Source organism: Corythoichthys intestinalis, chromosome 9, assembly GCF_030265065.1.
Source record: "Corythoichthys intestinalis isolate RoL2023-P3 chromosome 9, ASM3026506v1, whole genome shotgun sequence".
In the NCBI taxonomy this organism is placed as follows: Eukaryota; Metazoa; Chordata; class Actinopteri; order Syngnathiformes; family Syngnathidae; genus Corythoichthys; species Corythoichthys intestinalis.
This window is the reverse complement of record NC_080403.1, coordinates 8,016,067-8,032,411: the sequence shown is the minus strand read 5'-3', so window position 1 is coordinate 8,032,411 and position 16,345 is coordinate 8,016,067. Positions and strand designations below refer to the sequence as shown.

Genomic DNA, 16,345 nt, shown 5'->3' with positions numbered 1-16,345 from the left:
CTCAATTCCGATTTTTTGTCAAATCAGTTTTTTTTGGCCTGCCGGTTCAGACTGCCTTCATCCATTGAGCCCGTTCAAGTATCACGCATGCGCACCAATTCGCAGTCCGAGATGCGCTGAGCAAACTGAGCCGCATGCGCATCAAAACAAATGACCACACGTGCTGGCTCAGCGTCGTTCAAGGGTGATCATATTTTGATTTCCAAAAAGAGGACACAAATAACAGACATAAATAATCCCAGTTTAGTTATATATTCAAAGTTTATATGGATTGATAGAATGCACACAGTGTCCGGACAGTTTGCCTCGACTCTAGGCTGTGTAGGCAATCTTGGAATATTGCTCATTTGGAGCAGAGAGAAAAGTGAGCATTCTCAGGCTTATGACTGTTGGCATGTCTGCTCTTTCCCCAAAAGCCGCGTTCAAGCAAGGAGCTAATGCTAATGCAGAGCTGCACCGCTACCGTAGCGCCCTGTCTCAGTCGTGCTTTGCTGATGTAATTGTTGCATGAATTCCAATTCGGGGGACTTGACAGTTCAGACCGCAGCCACATTCTGGAAAAATGTGGCCCAAATCGGATTTTAACCACATACGAAAATAAACTAGATTGGATTTGAAATGGTCCACTTTTATGCGACTAGCCCTGTTCAGACCGTCAAGTTAATGCATGACTCGAGTCGTAAAAACACGAAAAAATCGGATTCCTGAATTAAGACCTGCAATATGAACCTAGCCTAATAGATTCAAACACAGTGTATTACGAACAATAGGTGCTACTGATATCACAAAGAATGGGACAAAGTGGCACCGACAAATGTGTCCCCATGATGGGCAGCAGCTTCTACCAAATACTGGCTTATACAGTGGTATGAAAAAGTATCTGAACTTTTTGGAATTTCTGACATTTCTGCATAAAATTACCATAAAACGTGACGTGATCTTTGTCAAAATCACACTTAAAAAAAAACAATGTCTGTTTTAACTAAAATCACCCAAACATTTATAGGTTTTATATTTTAATGAGGGTAATATGCAAACAATGACAGAAGGGGGAAAATAAGTAAATGAACCTTCACATTTAATATTTTATCTCCAAACACGACGAGCCGAGTTTAGACCAAAAAGTTCAATTTTGGTCTCATCCGACCACATGACCTTCTCCCATTGCTCCTCTGGATCATCCAGATGGTCAGTGGCAAACTTCAGACGTGTCTGGACATGCACTGGCTTCAGCAGCGGGACTTTGCGTGCGCTGTAGGATTTTAATCCATGACGGCGTACTGTGTTTCCGATGGTTTTCTTCGAGACTGTAGTTCCAGCTCTCTTCAGGTCATTGACGAGGTCCTGCCGTGTAGTTCTGGGCTGATCCCTCACCTTCCTCATGATCAATGATGCCCCACGAGGTGAGATCTTGCATGGAGCCCCAGAACGAGGCAGATTGACCGTCAACTTGAACTTCTTCCATTTTCTAATAATTGTTCCAATAGTTGTTACCTTCTCACCATGTTGCTTGCTTATTTTCCTGTAGCCCATCCCAGCCTTGTGCAGGTCTATTATTTTATCCCTGATGTCCTTACACAGCTATTTGGTCTTGGCCATTGTGGAGAGGTTGGAGTTTTTTTGTTTGAGCATGTGAACAGGTGTCTTTTATACAGGTAACAAGTTCAAACAAGTGCAGTTGCTTCCGGTAATGAGTGGAGAACAGGAGGGGTTCTTAAAAAAGAACTAAGAGCCGAAATATTTACTAGTTGGTAATGTATCAAATACTTATTTCTTGCAGTTAAATACAAATTTATTATTTAAAAATTATACAATGTGATTTTCTGGATTTTTGTAGTAGATTCCGTCCCTCACAGTTGAACAGAATTTATTATACAAATTACAGACCTCTACATGGCTTGCAAGTGGGAAAACCAGCAAAATCGGCAGTGTATCAAATACTTGTTTTCCCCACTGTACTTCTGTGTTTTGGATTATTGTCGTTTTGCAGCATCCATCCTCTTTTTAGCTTCAACTGTCTGACAGATGGCCTCAGGTTTTTCTGCAAAACATCCTGATAAACCTTTGAATTCATTCTTCCATTAATGATTGGAAGTTGTCCAGGCCCTTAGTCAGCAAAACAGCCCCAAATCATGATACTCCCTCCACCATGCTTCACGGTGGGGATGAGGTGTTGACGTTGGTAAGCTGTTCCATTTTTCCCCCACACATGATGTTGTGTGTTACTCCCAAACAATTCAACTTTGGTTTCATCAGTCCACAAAATATTTTGCCAAAACGTCTGCCTTTTTGCGAACATTAAACGAGCAACAATGTTCTCTTTAGACAGCAGTGGCTTCCTCCGTGGAGTCCTCCCATGAACAGCATTCTTTGCTATAGTTTTACATTTAGTCGATGTGTGCACAGAGATATTGGACCGTGCGAGGGATTTCTGTAAGTCTTTAGCAGACACTGCAGGGTTCTTTTTCACCTCTCTGAGTATTCTGCGCTGAACTCTTGGTGTCATCTTTGGTGGACGGCCACTCCTAGGGAGAGAAGCAACAGTGCCAAACTCTCTCTATTTGTAGACAACTTCTCTGACTGTCGAGTGATGACCATCCAATCTTTTAGAGATGGTTTCGTATCCATTCCCAGCTTTCACAGCAAATCAACAATCCTTGATCCCAGGTCTTCAGCTGTTTTGACCATCAGACAATCCTTCTCATCAAGACAATTCTTACCAGGTGTGTGTTTTATAGTGGGCAGGGCAGCTTTAAACCACTCATCACTGATTGGGCACACACCTCACTTAAATTGTTTGGTAACAATTGGTTTCAATTGCTCTTTAAGTCTCCTTAGGCAGAGGGTCCGCTTACTTATTTTCCCCCCCTTCTGTCATTGTTTGCATGCGATCCTCATTAAAATATGAAAACCTATAATTGTTTGGGTGGTTTTAGGTAAATCAGACACTGTATTTTTATCTGTGTGATTTTGACAAGGATCAGATCACATTTGATGGTGATTTTATGCAGAAATGTGAGAAATTCCAAAAAGATCAGATACTTTTTCATCCCACCTTACAGTTGATAAAAAGAACAATGGCAAGATCTTTATTTAGTGTTCATCCTACAGTACATCGTCGCACAATCAAGTAGTTTTAGGTAGTAGGGACAGACAAATGCTTTTGTTTCTAGTGTGTAAAATGATTTAAACTTTCAAATTATAGTTGTTAAATTTGCATTCGAAACAGCTGCACTTTACTTCTTTAAAAAAAAAAAAAAAAGTATTTTGCAAATAATTTTAGCGTGTGTTAATAAATTTTATTCCATGTAGATACAATTGAGTGGAATATACATACATATACAATATAATATATGGGTTGATGGGGGATTCCCAGTGTGTAGCGGGCCTTATTCGCTGAGATGCAAGGGGTAAATGCTTGCGCATGTTGTTGAGAGATTTGACGATGAATATCAATGGCTTTTAGACAGTCAGTCCACTTCTAAAAAGCTGTCTGAGCGCATCTTTAGAATGACTCTTAGAGTTGCGCTTCATGCAAAATGTGCTCATCCATAAAAAGATGATGTGGATTTCAGTGTTTATTGGCTATAAAAACACTAAATGAAGTTGTTGCTACATAATAAAAGGAAAGGAAAGTGCCCTTGTTGCAGCTGTTGGGACAAATTGTAGTCCCCATTGAAACATACACACAGTACATGATAATAAGATAATAATCCTCTTGGTTAGCGGGTCCACACAAACAGGACTTGACGTAAAATCTACATTCATTGTACATAGTTACCGCCAATCTATTTATTTTTGTGATGTCAGAAATACAATTCAAAGTGAAGATGGCCTAATAGATGTACAGCATATCACAAAAGTGAGTACACCCCTCGCATTTCAGCAGATATTTAAGTATATCTTTTCATGGAACAACACTGACAAAATGACACTTTGACACAACGAAAAGCAGTCTGTGTGCAGCTTATATAATAGAGTTAATATATTTTCCCCCCAAAATATAGCCATTAATATCTAAACCCCTGGCAACAAAAGTGAGTACACCGCATGGGAACTACATACATCCCTAAATGTCCAAATTGAGTACTGCTTTTCATTTTCCCTCCAAAATGTCATGTGACTCGATACAGGAGTGCTGTCAGCATTGCTGCAGAGATTGAAGAGGTGGTGGGGGGAGGTCATTCCCACAACCATGCTTGACTATAGGCATGACACACTTATCTTTGTACTCCTCACCTGGTCGCCGCCACACATGCTTGAGACCATCGGAACTAAACAAATTTATCTTTGTCTCATCAGACCATAGGACATGGTTTCAGTAATCGATGTGCTTTGTTGACATGTCTTCAACAAACTGTTTGCGGGCTTTCTTGTGTACAGTCTTCAGAAGAGGCTTCCTCCTGGGGTGACAGGCTGACAGCCATGCACACCAATTTGATGTAGAGTGTGGCGTATGGTCAGCACTAACAGGCTGACCCCCACCTCTTCCATCTCTGCAGCAATGCTGACAGCACTCCTGTAACTAGTCACATGACATTTTGGAAGGAAAATGACAAGCAGTACTCAATTTGGACATTTAGGGATGTAGTCTCTAAGGCAGGGGTGGGCAAACCGGTCCTCGAGGGCCGCAGTGGGTCCCGGTCTTTGTTCCAACTGATTCAGCACAGACAGTTTAACCAATGAGGTTTCAGTGGAAACAAGAAGCACCTGACTGCAATCAACTGATTGCACTTGTAAGAAACCAGATTGGTGAAAGGCTGTCCTCATGATGGGTATGAACGAAAACCTGCACCCACTGCGGCCCTTTGTGGAATAGTTTGCCCACCCCTGCTCTAAGGGATGTACTCCCTTTTGTTGCCAGGGTTTGTTTTTAATGGCTATATTTTGAGTTATTTTGAGGGGAAAATAAATGAACTCTATTATATATGCTGCACACAGAATTCTTTTCATTGTGTCAAAGTGTCATTTTGTCAGTGTTGTCCCATGAAAAGATATACTTAAATATCTGCAGAAATGTAGGGGTGTACTCACTTTTGTGATACGCTCTAAGTAGATGACACCAATTTCAGTAGAAGATGCTTATATATTACAAGCTCCTTGTGGGACAATCACAAATATCTTTTGGAACTATCATATCTGGGTGAAAAGCATCTCCACATTTACTTCTTTTTTTCCCCCTCTTGATTTGAAAATATGTTTACCGTGTGTACATACAGTACCTATATCACTTTTTGAGGTTTACCTTCAGCTTATTCTGCTAAAACTTCAACTTTTCCTGTAGGATTTATGATGACACTCTGTTAGAATGCTGTGCTGAAAACAACGGCAGCTGACTTGTTGTTTTTCATAGTGTGTGTTGCACATGTGTGATGTATGTGTGTTCTTGCTGGAGAGGGCTATGTTTCTGTGTTCCAGCAATGGTACACTGCCACCATGAACTTGCTGGGCACCTGGCTCACCGAGCGTATGGACCAGCAGCTGCACGTCTACCAGCTCAAGATCCTCATCAGGATCACCAAGGTGACACAAGGCTCAATATTAACCAGCTTATTTTCACTTTTTTTTTCTCCATCGTTTTGCTAGGCATGCGACCAGATGTGGGTAGAGTATCCAAAAGTTTTACTCAAGTAAGAGTAGCCTTACTTCAAAATAATATTCATTACTCAAGTAAAAGTAGTCATCCAAAAAAATGTACTCAAGTACAAGTAAAAAAAAAAAAGTATCCAGTGGAAAGAATAAGTAATAAGAAGTAATAAGTAACATTGTAACTGCTTGCTTTTTTTTTTTTTTTAAACAAAGGTATAATTTTTTCTCAGCACAAACTTATCTATATGAACTGTTGTTGCAATGATACTGTACGATAACCCATTACAGGAAAAAAAAAAAAAAAAAAAAAAAAAATTGAATTCCGGTGAGAGAAAAAAAAAAAAAAGACAAGAGATTAAGCATTATTTGTCCAAAGAGCATGAGTGCCCTCTAGTGGAGAAAATAGTTCCTAGTTGAATAGTGAATACTGTAGTTGCTTCATAGTTACTATTAAGAAATTAAAAGGATCATATCTCCGGTTTTCTGTGGTCAATCGGTACCAAATAAAAACTAGGAGAGGTTGAAAGCCACATTTTCAAGTCATGTTGAGGGCACCGCTCTATGTCATATACTTCATTTTATTATGGTGCTTTAAAGAGGCCACATGATTGAACAGGCTGGCGTGATCATTGAACGGCAAGCTTGCGTCAGATTGGTGTAATGGAGTCATGTGATTATTGCGATGTCTCATTGGTAAAATTGGTCTAGCTACTCTTGGCATTGCTGGCAAAAAAAAAAACTCAAAATCTAATACGTTGAATAAAAAGGGAAAAAGTAACGATTCTTGTGTAGCCCAAAGTAGCGCGTAAAAATAGCGTTTTTTTTTCTTCACAAATCTTCTCAAAAGTAAAAAGTATGCTAGGTAAAACTACTCTTGGAAGTACATTAAACTCAAAAAATTACTCAAGTAAATGTAATGGAGTACATGTAATGCATTACTACCCACCTCTGCATGCGACTTGAGTTGAGCTGGGTAGAGTTGCCAAAAATTTTACATAAGAGTGTTGACAGTATCGTTACCTCAAAACAGTGTTGTTTTCCTCAGCGATGACGATAATGACAATATTTTGTCGGCGAACAATTTTTTCATAACAATGACATGATGACGAGCTAAAAACGTCTTTGGGGGACTAAAATATAACGAGATGAATGCCAGTTTTCGGGACGAAAATGCGACATAGTTTCTGTCATATATTCACGATGTGTGACATTTTCTTATTGTATGTGTAGTTAGCCTGCATCGTAGCAGTGTTTGGTTGTGTCCCTCATGTGACATAGTAAGCAGTTACTCACAATGTTACTCATTACTTGAGTATTCTTTTCACCAAATACTTTTTTACTTGTACTTGTGTATATTTTTGGAACGACTACTCTTACTTGAATATTATTATTTTGAAGTAACGCTATTCTTACTTGAGTCAAAATCTTGGCTACTCTACCCAACTCTGCGAATAAATAGGAAATATGTAATGACTCAAAGTAGCGGGTTAAGAATAGTGTTTCTTCTTCACAAATCTATGCAAGTAAAAAGTATGGCCTGGTAAAACTACTCTTGGAAGTACATATTTCCAAAAAGTTACTCATGTAAATATGAAAGAGTTAATGTAACGTGTTATTACCCACCTCTGATCAGATGTGACATATATACAGTGGGGCAAATAAGTATTTAGTCAACCACTAATTGTGCAAGTTCTCCCACTTGAAAAGATTAGAGAGGCCTGTAATTGTCAACATTGGTAAAGCTTAACCATGAGAGACAGAATGTGGGGGAAAAAAAAAAAAAAAAGAAATTCACATTGTTTGATTTTTAAAGAATTTATTTGCAAATCCTGGTGGAAAATGAGACAATATTTGGTCAATACCAAAAGTTCATCTCAATACTTTGTTATGTACCCTTTGTTGGCAATAACAGAGGCCAAACGTTTTCTGTAACTCTTCACAAACTTTTCACACACTGTTGCTGGTATTTTGGCCCATTTGTCCACGCAGATCTCCTCTAGAGCAGTGATGCTTTGGGGCTGTCGTTGGGCAACACGGACTTTCAACGCCCTTCACAGATTTTCTACCGGGTTGAGATCTGGAGACTGGCTAGGGCACTTCAGGACCTTGAAATGCTTCTTACGAAGCCACTCCTTTGTTTCCCTGGCTATGTGTTAGGGATCATTGTCATGCTGAAAGACCCAGCCATGTCTCATCTTCAATGCCCTTGCTGATGGAAGAAGATTTTCACTCAAAATCTCTCGATACATGGCTCCATTCATTCTTTCCTTTACAAAGATCAGTCGTCCTGGTCCCTTTGCAGAAAAACAGCCCCAAAGCAGGATGTTTCCACCCCCATGCTTCATTGTGGGTATGGTGCAATTCAGTATTCTTTTTCCTCCAAACACGAGAACCTGTGTTTCTACCAAAAAGTTCTATTTTGGTTTCATCTGACCAGAACACATTCTCCCAGTCCTCTTCTGGATCATCCAAATGCTCTCTAGCGAACCGCAGACGGGCCTGGACATGTACTGGCTTCAGCAGGGGGGCACGTCTGGCAGTGCAGGATTTGAGTCCCTGGCGGCGCATTGTGTTACTGATAGTAGCCTTTGTTACTGTGGTCCTAGCTCTCTGTAGGTCATTCACTAGGTCCCTCCCATGTGGTTCTGGAATTTTTACTCACCGTTCTTGTTATCATTTTGACGCCACGGGGTGACATCTTGCATGGAGCCCCAGATCGAGGGAGATTATCAGTGGTCTTGTATGTCTTCCATTTTCTAATAATTGCTCCCACAGTTGATTTCTTTACACCAAGAATTTTACCTATTGCAGATTCAGTCTTCCCAGCCTGGTGCAGGTCTACAATTTTGTCTCTGGTTTCCTTCGACAGCTCTTTGGTCTTGGCCATAGTGGAGTTTGGAGTGTGACTGACTGAGTTTGTGGACAGGTGCCTTTTATACCGATAATGCGTTAAAACAGGTACCATTAATACAGGTAACGAGTGGAGCCTTGTTAGACCTCGTTAGAAGAAGTTGGACCTCTTTGACAGCCAGAAATCTTGCTTGTTTGTAGGTGACCAAATGCTTATTTTCCACTCTAATTTGGAAATAAATTCTTTAAAACTCAAACAATGTGATTTTCTGTTTTTATTTTTTTTTCCACATTCTGTCTCTCATGGTTGAAGTTTACCCATGTTGAAAATTACAGGTCTCTCTAGTCTTTTCAAGTAGGAGAACTTACACAATTGGTGGTTGACAAAATACTTATTTGCCCCACTGTATTTATTCTGTCAAGAGAAGGGCGCTCTAGGCAGCCCTTCAACTTGATCTAAATTGATTTGGATGAGATCTCATGTTTAGTAAAGTTATGTGATGTTTAGTCTGTAGGTATCTGAAGAACTGTTGATGTTTACAATGCTGATAAAATACAGTGAGGAAAATAAGTATTTGAACACCCTGAAGTTCTCCCACTTAGAAATCATGGGGCGTTTGAAATTTTCATGGTAGGTGCTTGTCCACTGTGAGAGACAATCTAAAAACAAAAATCCTGAAATAACAGTGTATGATTGTTTAACCATTTTATTTGTATTACACTGCTGCAAATAAGTATTTGAACACCTGTCTATTAGCGAGAATTGTGAGCCTAAAGACCTGTTAGTTGCCTTTAAAAAGTCCACCTCCACTCCACTTATTCTCCTAAGTAAGTGGTGTGAAGGTGGACTCAAATGAGCCTGACTTTGACCTGTTTGAGGTGGTTAGCTGCATATAAACACCTGTCCACACCATACACCCCAAAGAGCTGTCTAAAGACACCAGAGACAGAATTTTAGACCTGGCTGGAAAGAGCTACAGGGCAATTGCCAAGCAGCTTTGTGATATGAGATCCACCGTTGGAGCCATTTCATGGAAGAGAGCTAAACACATTCGCTAATCTCCCTTGGACTGGGGCTCCGTGCAATATCTACCTTGTAGGTTCTCGATGACCCAAAGAATGGTGAGGAATTAGCCAACTACACAGGAGGAGCTGGTCAATGACCTGAAAGGAGCTTGGACCACCATTTTTAAGGTTGCTCTCGGTAATACACCAAGACGTCATGGTTTAAAATCATGCATGGCACCGAACAATCCCCTGCTTAAACCAGCACATGTGCAGGCCTGTTTTAGGTTTGCCAATGACTATTTGGATGATCCAGAAGAGTCATGGGAGAAAGTCATGGTTAAAATGGAACTATTTGATCTTAATTCAACTCTTAATGTTTGGAGGAACAAGAATGATGAGTACCATCCCAAGAACACCATCCCTACTGTGAAGCATGGGGGTGGCAGCATCATGCTTTGGGGGTGTTTTTCTGCACATAATACTGGACGACTGCACTGTATTAAGTTGGGGATGACCAGGGGCATGCATGGTGAGATTTGAGGAATAACCTCCTTCTCTCAGTTAAAACATTGAAAATGGGCCGTGACTGGGTCTTCCAACATGACAATGGACCGGAGTGGACAGCCAGAATAACCAAGGAGTGGCTTTGTAAAAAAACAAGGTTCTGGAGGGGCCTATCCAGTCTCCAGACCTAAACCAAATAGATTATCTTTAGAGGAAGCCCAAACCTCTTGTTTCTCAGTGACGGTCCAGAAACCTGATTTATCTAGAGAAGACCTGTGTGTCCATGCAAACCAGGTGAAAAGTTATAGGAAACGTTTGCCTCTGTACTGTAATTGTCAGCAAAGGCTATTGTACCAATTATTGACATCAAATTTCTCAGGTGTTCAAATACTTATTTGCAGCAGTGTAATACAAATAAATTGTTTAAAAATCCTGGATTTCTGGATTTTTTTTTTTTTTTAGATTGTCTCTCACAGTGGACAAGCACCTACAATGAAAATTTCAAACTCGTCCATCATTTCTAAGTAGGAGAACTTGCAAAATAGCAGGATGTTCAAATACTTATTTTCTTTACTGGATAAAATTCCCACCCAAAAAAGTGACATACCCCAGTGTATCACAAAAGTGAGTATACCCCTCCCATTTCTGCAGATATTTAAGTATATCTTTTCATGGGACAACACTGACAAAATGACACTTTGACACAATGAAAAGTAGTTTGTGTGCAGCTTATATAATAGAGTTCATTTATTTTCCCCTCAAAATAACTCAAAATATAGCCATTAATATCTCAACCTCTGGCAACAAAAGTGAGTACACCCCTATGAAAAAACGTACATCCCTAAATGTCCAAATTGAGTACTGCTTGTCATTTTCCCTCCAAAAGTGCTGTCAGCATTGCTGCAGAGATTGAAGAGGTGGGGGGTCAGCCTGTTAGTGCTCAGACCATACGCCGCACTCTACATCAAATATGTGTGCATGGCTGTCACCCCAAGAGGAAGCCTCTTCTGAAGACGGTACACAAGAAAGCCCGCAAACAGTTTGCTGAAGAGGATTATGGGACCATGTACTATGGGCTGAGGAGATGGGCGGGCTTTCTTGTGTAACGTCTTCAGAAGAGGCTTCCTCCTCGAGTCACGAGTCACAAGACATTTTGGAGGGAAAATGAAAAGCAATACTCAATTTGGACATTTAGGGATGTAGTTTCTAAGGGGTGTACTCACTTTTGTTGCCAGGGGTTTAGATATTAATGTCTATATTTTGAGTTATTTTGAGGGGAAAATAAATGAACTCTATTATATAAGCTGCACACAGACTACTTTTCATTGTGTCAAAGTGTCATTTTGTCAGTGTTGTCTCATGAAAATATATACTTAAATATCTGCAGAAATGTGAGAGGTGTACTCACTTTTGTGATACACTGTACATGAAATGTATTTTTTTTTTTTTTTTTGCATTTATTCATGAAACAGTTATTGGCTGCTGCGACTTATAGTCCAAAAATACGGTGCTCTCTAAATCATGAAAGATATAGGACACCTGGGTGAAATTTCTGAATGAACTCAAATTCATCTGGAAAGGCGATAGCGCATTTCAATTTGAATTTAAATGCTCACGACCCTTTTATTTCATGATTTCCTTTTTGCAGAAAAAGTATCGTGACTTCCGGCTGCAGGGCGTCCTGGACTCGACTCTGAACAGCAAGATGTACGACACGGTGCGCAACAGGTTGACCTTGGAGGAGGCCACGGCGTCAGTGCGAGAAGGAGGCATGCAGGGCATCTCCATGAAGGACAGTGACGAAGAAGATGAGGAGGACGACTAAAGCCCACGCACCCACCCCCCGTCCCTCTTAATCACACTTTTGACTTTAGCCTGGTTAACCGATGCATGTACCAACTCAGATAGCCACTCTAGGACCTCTTTGTCAGCTCGAAATGCCTATGAAGGAACTATAAACTAATAATAATAATAATAATAATGAAAAAATAAATAGTGCTTATACTGAGGAAACAAGATAAAAGTGAAAAAAAAATACCGTTGATTGGCAGTTTAGCTGTGTCATAATATAAAGATAGCACCGATCCATTCATTTCAAAATTCATTTCTATGTGTTACTAAGCAATATGGAGAAGCATTTGTTTGAGTGAGATTAAATAGTGTGTCCCTTCCCGTCCAATGCAAACTATGTACGTATATGGCGCTTCTTTGTCGTACTCTCCATTCATTCATGGTACATTGTCGTAACGATGAGCGTGCGCGCGTGAATCCTTTTCTTTGTTTTCAAGTGAACGCCAACTGCTTCGGGAGTGACAAGAACCCTGCGTGTTTTGTTAACGGCTTGTCTTAGACACTTTGACCTTTCAACCTTCAGCCTCAGCACGAGGGGATTCTAGAGATGCAATACTCTCCATTCTCGCTCCATTTTGATAACTCGGGAGATTCTATTTTTATTTCCACATTCAAAGAGAAACAAAATAATGATGTCTTGAAAACAGGTTCTAGTTTAATTGCGTTGCACTTTTCCAGAGAAAAGAGCAGATGTTTTTTTTTTTTTTAATGAACAACGACAAAAAAAAAGTTGGTCTGTCTTTGTTGTGTAACTGTGGAATGAGATGTTTGGCATCTGTTTGGGTCTCACTGTTGTTCTGTATATATGATATAAATATATATATATAAATATAAAATGCTGTACATTGCATTCTGAGCCATCGCTGCATGCCTGTGGGTTCCAATCCTTCCCCAAGACTTTTTTTTTCTTTCACTCTCACTCCACTTTTGTGCGTCAATTAGCTTGTGGACTCAATCTTGCTTTTCTCTTTATTTTTTGTTTGCCTTTTGAACGCCAACACTTGTAACATGCAAGAGCTGTGGCCTCCAAATAAAAATTATTGTACATGTGTCACCAATGCCTTTTTATTTGATATAAATGATCAGGGGCATGGTCATGATTGTAAAAGTGTGTGTGTACGGGTGGGGTAGGGTGTCAATTCTTTAATATAGCCAAGCAACTACATTGGAGAAAAAAAAAAAAAAAGGTTTTCCAATGAGAGATTTTATGCTGAAAATGAGCCAAGCTGATGACCTCTACAGCTCATTTTGATTTGAATTTAAGGAGGTGGGTAGAGGAGCCCAAACTTTTCCTCACCTAAGAGTAGCGTTACTTCAAAATAATATTACCCAAGTACAAAAGTAGCCATCCAAAAAAATGTCAAGTAAAAGTAAAAAAGTATTTGGTGAAAAGAATAATCAAATAATGAGTAACACCGTGAGTAACTGATTAGTATCGTTATGTTTTTTGAACAATGGTATTTTTTTCCTCAGGACAAAGTTATCTATATGAATTGCTATGATCACCTATTACATAACCAAATTTAGCCAATGAAATATAACCATATCTGAATTCCAGCGAGAGAAAAAAAAAAAGATCTACAGAAATGAAGCATCATTCATCCAAAGAGCATGAGTCCTACAGTGGAGAAAACATTTCCAATTATGAAATTAAAATGATCTCTGGTTTTCTGTGGTCGGTTGGTGCCAAATAAAAACTGGGAGAGAGGTTAAAAGCCACGCTTTTGAGTCACGCTGACGGCATTGCTCTACGTCAAATACCTCATTTTTTACGGTGCTATAAAGACGCCACATGAATGAACAGGACGGCAAAGAACGGAAAAGCTTGAGTCTTCTTGGTGTAATGGAGTCTTATTTTATTGTTGCGACGTCCCATTGGTAAAACTGGTAGAGCCACTGTTGGCATCTCGTGCAAAAAAAATCTAATGTGTAGAATAAAAAAGAAAAATGTAACGACTAGGGGAGCACAAAGTAGCTGAGTAAGAGTAGTGTATCTTCTTCACGAATGTCTTCAAATAAAAAGTATGGCTCAGTAAAACCTCTCTTAGAAGTACATTTTTTTCTCAAGTAAATGTAATGGAGTCAATGTAACACATTCCTACCCACCTATGGTAATTAGACATTGATTTTAATCATTCCAGCACAGAAATGAAACCAAGTTTACTTTCATCCAGAGGTGGGTAGAGTAGCCAAAAAGTTTACTGGAGTAGCATTACTTCAAAATAATATTACTCAAATAAAAGTAGTCATCTAAAAAATGTACTCAAGTACAAGTAAAAAAGTATTTGGTGAAAAGAACACTCATGTAATGAGTAACATTGTGAGTAACTGCTTAAGATGTTGATTTATTTAAAATTAATTTATTTTAAAAACAATGGTATTTTTTTCCTTCTGCATAGTTATATACAGTGCCCGCCATAATTATTGGCACCCCTGAAAAATATGTGTTTTTTAGCTTTCTCGTCTGACCAAAGCACACGGTCCCAGTTGAAGCCTGGGACCGTGTGTATTTTTGTGTGAGACCAAGATTGAGCTTTTTGGCAACAAACACTCTAAGTGGGTCTGGCGTGCCACAACAGATGCGCATGCTGAAAAGCACCTCATACCCACCGTGAAGTATGGGGGTGGGTCAGTGATGCTGTGGGGCTGTTTCACTTCCAAAGGCCCTGGGAACCTTGTTAGGGTGCATGGCATCATGAATGCTTTGAAATACCAGGACATTTTAAATCGAAATCTGTTGCCCTCTGCCCGAAAGGTGAAGATGGGTCATCACTGGGTCTTTCAGCAAGACAATGACCCTAAACATATGGCCAAATCTACACAGAAATGGTTCACCAGACACAAAATCAAGCTCCTCCCATGGCCATCTCAGTCCCCAGACTTTGTTTTGTTGGCAGAAGGGGGTTGTACAAAGTATTAACACCAAGGGTGCTAATAATTGTGACACACATTGTTTAATGTCAAATATTTTTTTCTTTATGTGGGATTTTTTCCCCCACTGAATGAATGCACTTGTATAGAAGGTTGGATTTTTCTTTTTTTCAATTAAGGTCCCATATTATTTGAATTAAAAAAAAAAAAAAATTAGAAGCTAAAAAACACATCTTTTTCAGGGGTGCCAATAATTATGGAGGGCACTGTAAATGAGCTGTTATTATTGTACTGTACTGTACACTAACATATTATTAACCACATTAAGTAAAAACAAAACAAAACAAAACAAAACAAAACATTGAATTACTGCAAGAGAAAGAAAAAAAAATCTACAGAAATTAAGCATTATTCGTCCACAGAGCAGGAGTGCCCTCTAGTGGAGAAAAAATTTCCTATTATGAAACTAAAAGGATCTCCACTTTTCTGTGGTCAATCGTTGCCAAATAATAACTGGGAGAGATATTATAATCCTGACGGCGGCCCTCTATGTCAAATACTTATTTTTTTTATGGTGCTTCAAAGAAACCACATGATTGAACAGGCTGGCGCGATTAAAGAGCAGCAAGCTTGAGTCTGATTTGTATAATGGAGTCATTTGATTATTGTTGCGACGTCTCATTGCTGAAACTGGTAGCACCACTGTTGGTGTCTCTGGCAAAAAAAAAAAAAATGTAAGATGTAAAATTTGATGTTGACTAAAGAGGAAAAATGTAACGACTTGTGTACCCCAAAGTAGCGGCGCATAAGTAGTGTTAGTTCTTTACAAATCTACTCAAGTAAAGGGTTTAAAGTCATTTTTCTAGTAAATGTAACGCGTTACTACCATACGCGGAGATTAAGGTGGGGCGGGGGTGGGCATAGCCCATTCTGGTGGCCAAAAATATCATTGCATGTAAGTGACTTTCCAATATTTGAATTTAAAATTAAGACTTTGCCGGTAAAACGTTGTCTATAAAAGTTGTAAAGCAGTGACACCACTAACAAAAATGAACAAAAAATATTTTATCTTATTATTATTTATTTAATTATTATTATTTTATTATCTTTATCATGGGTCAAAATTAATTGATTTAGAATTGCCCTATAACATGATGGGAAATAAAAAAAAAACGCTAATTTTCAATGTATGATTATAAATATTACTGGCTGGAATATTCAGTCAAAAAGGATGACTTCTCCTGTTTTGCCTGCCGCCATTTTCAAACTCGCCACGTTGAGGATTTGTTTTGCAAGGGTGTGAGTGACTGGAAAAACTTGGCATTGAATTCAATACCTTCGCCGAATGCAAAAATCGGCGTCTACTTCTCCACAGATAAAAACACGCTCATACATGCACGCACACATATCTGGGATGCCTGTATTTACGAGCATAGGCTAAGCTACTAACCAAGCAGATATCCTGTAAGTTAATTTTATTGCTGACACCGTGTTTCGGGGTCATCAACATGTTTTGCCCCCCTTGATACAAAAGTTAAACTCCGCCTATGGTTTCATTGGACTTCTGCTGCTTGATGCAACTTTTGTTGTAGCCAATTAAGTGAATATAACATTTGTTCTACTTTAGCAAACTGATCAAATAAAATGACAATGCCTAACAGGTACTATTAAT

At 39.3% G+C, this 16,345-nt stretch overlaps 1 protein-coding gene across 8 annotated transcripts in view; it reads left to right on the top strand.

The window, feature by feature from the left end:
• Window positions 1–11,846, top strand: part of cadpsb (Ca2+-dependent activator protein for secretion b) — a 195,616-nt gene extending 183,770 nt beyond the window's left edge. For all 8 annotated transcript variants that reach the window (XM_057846578.1, XM_057846576.1, XM_057846575.1 and 5 more), the window contains 2 exons: window positions 5,419–5,523; window positions 11,600–11,846. In XM_057846578.1, the coding sequence (XP_057702561.1) occupies window positions 5,419–5,523; window positions 11,600–11,776 (282 nt within the window). In that variant the 3' untranslated portion in view covers window positions 11,777–11,846. The remainder of the gene's footprint in view (window positions 1–5,418; window positions 5,524–11,599) is intronic.
• Window positions 11,847–16,345: the final 4,499 nt, after the last annotated feature.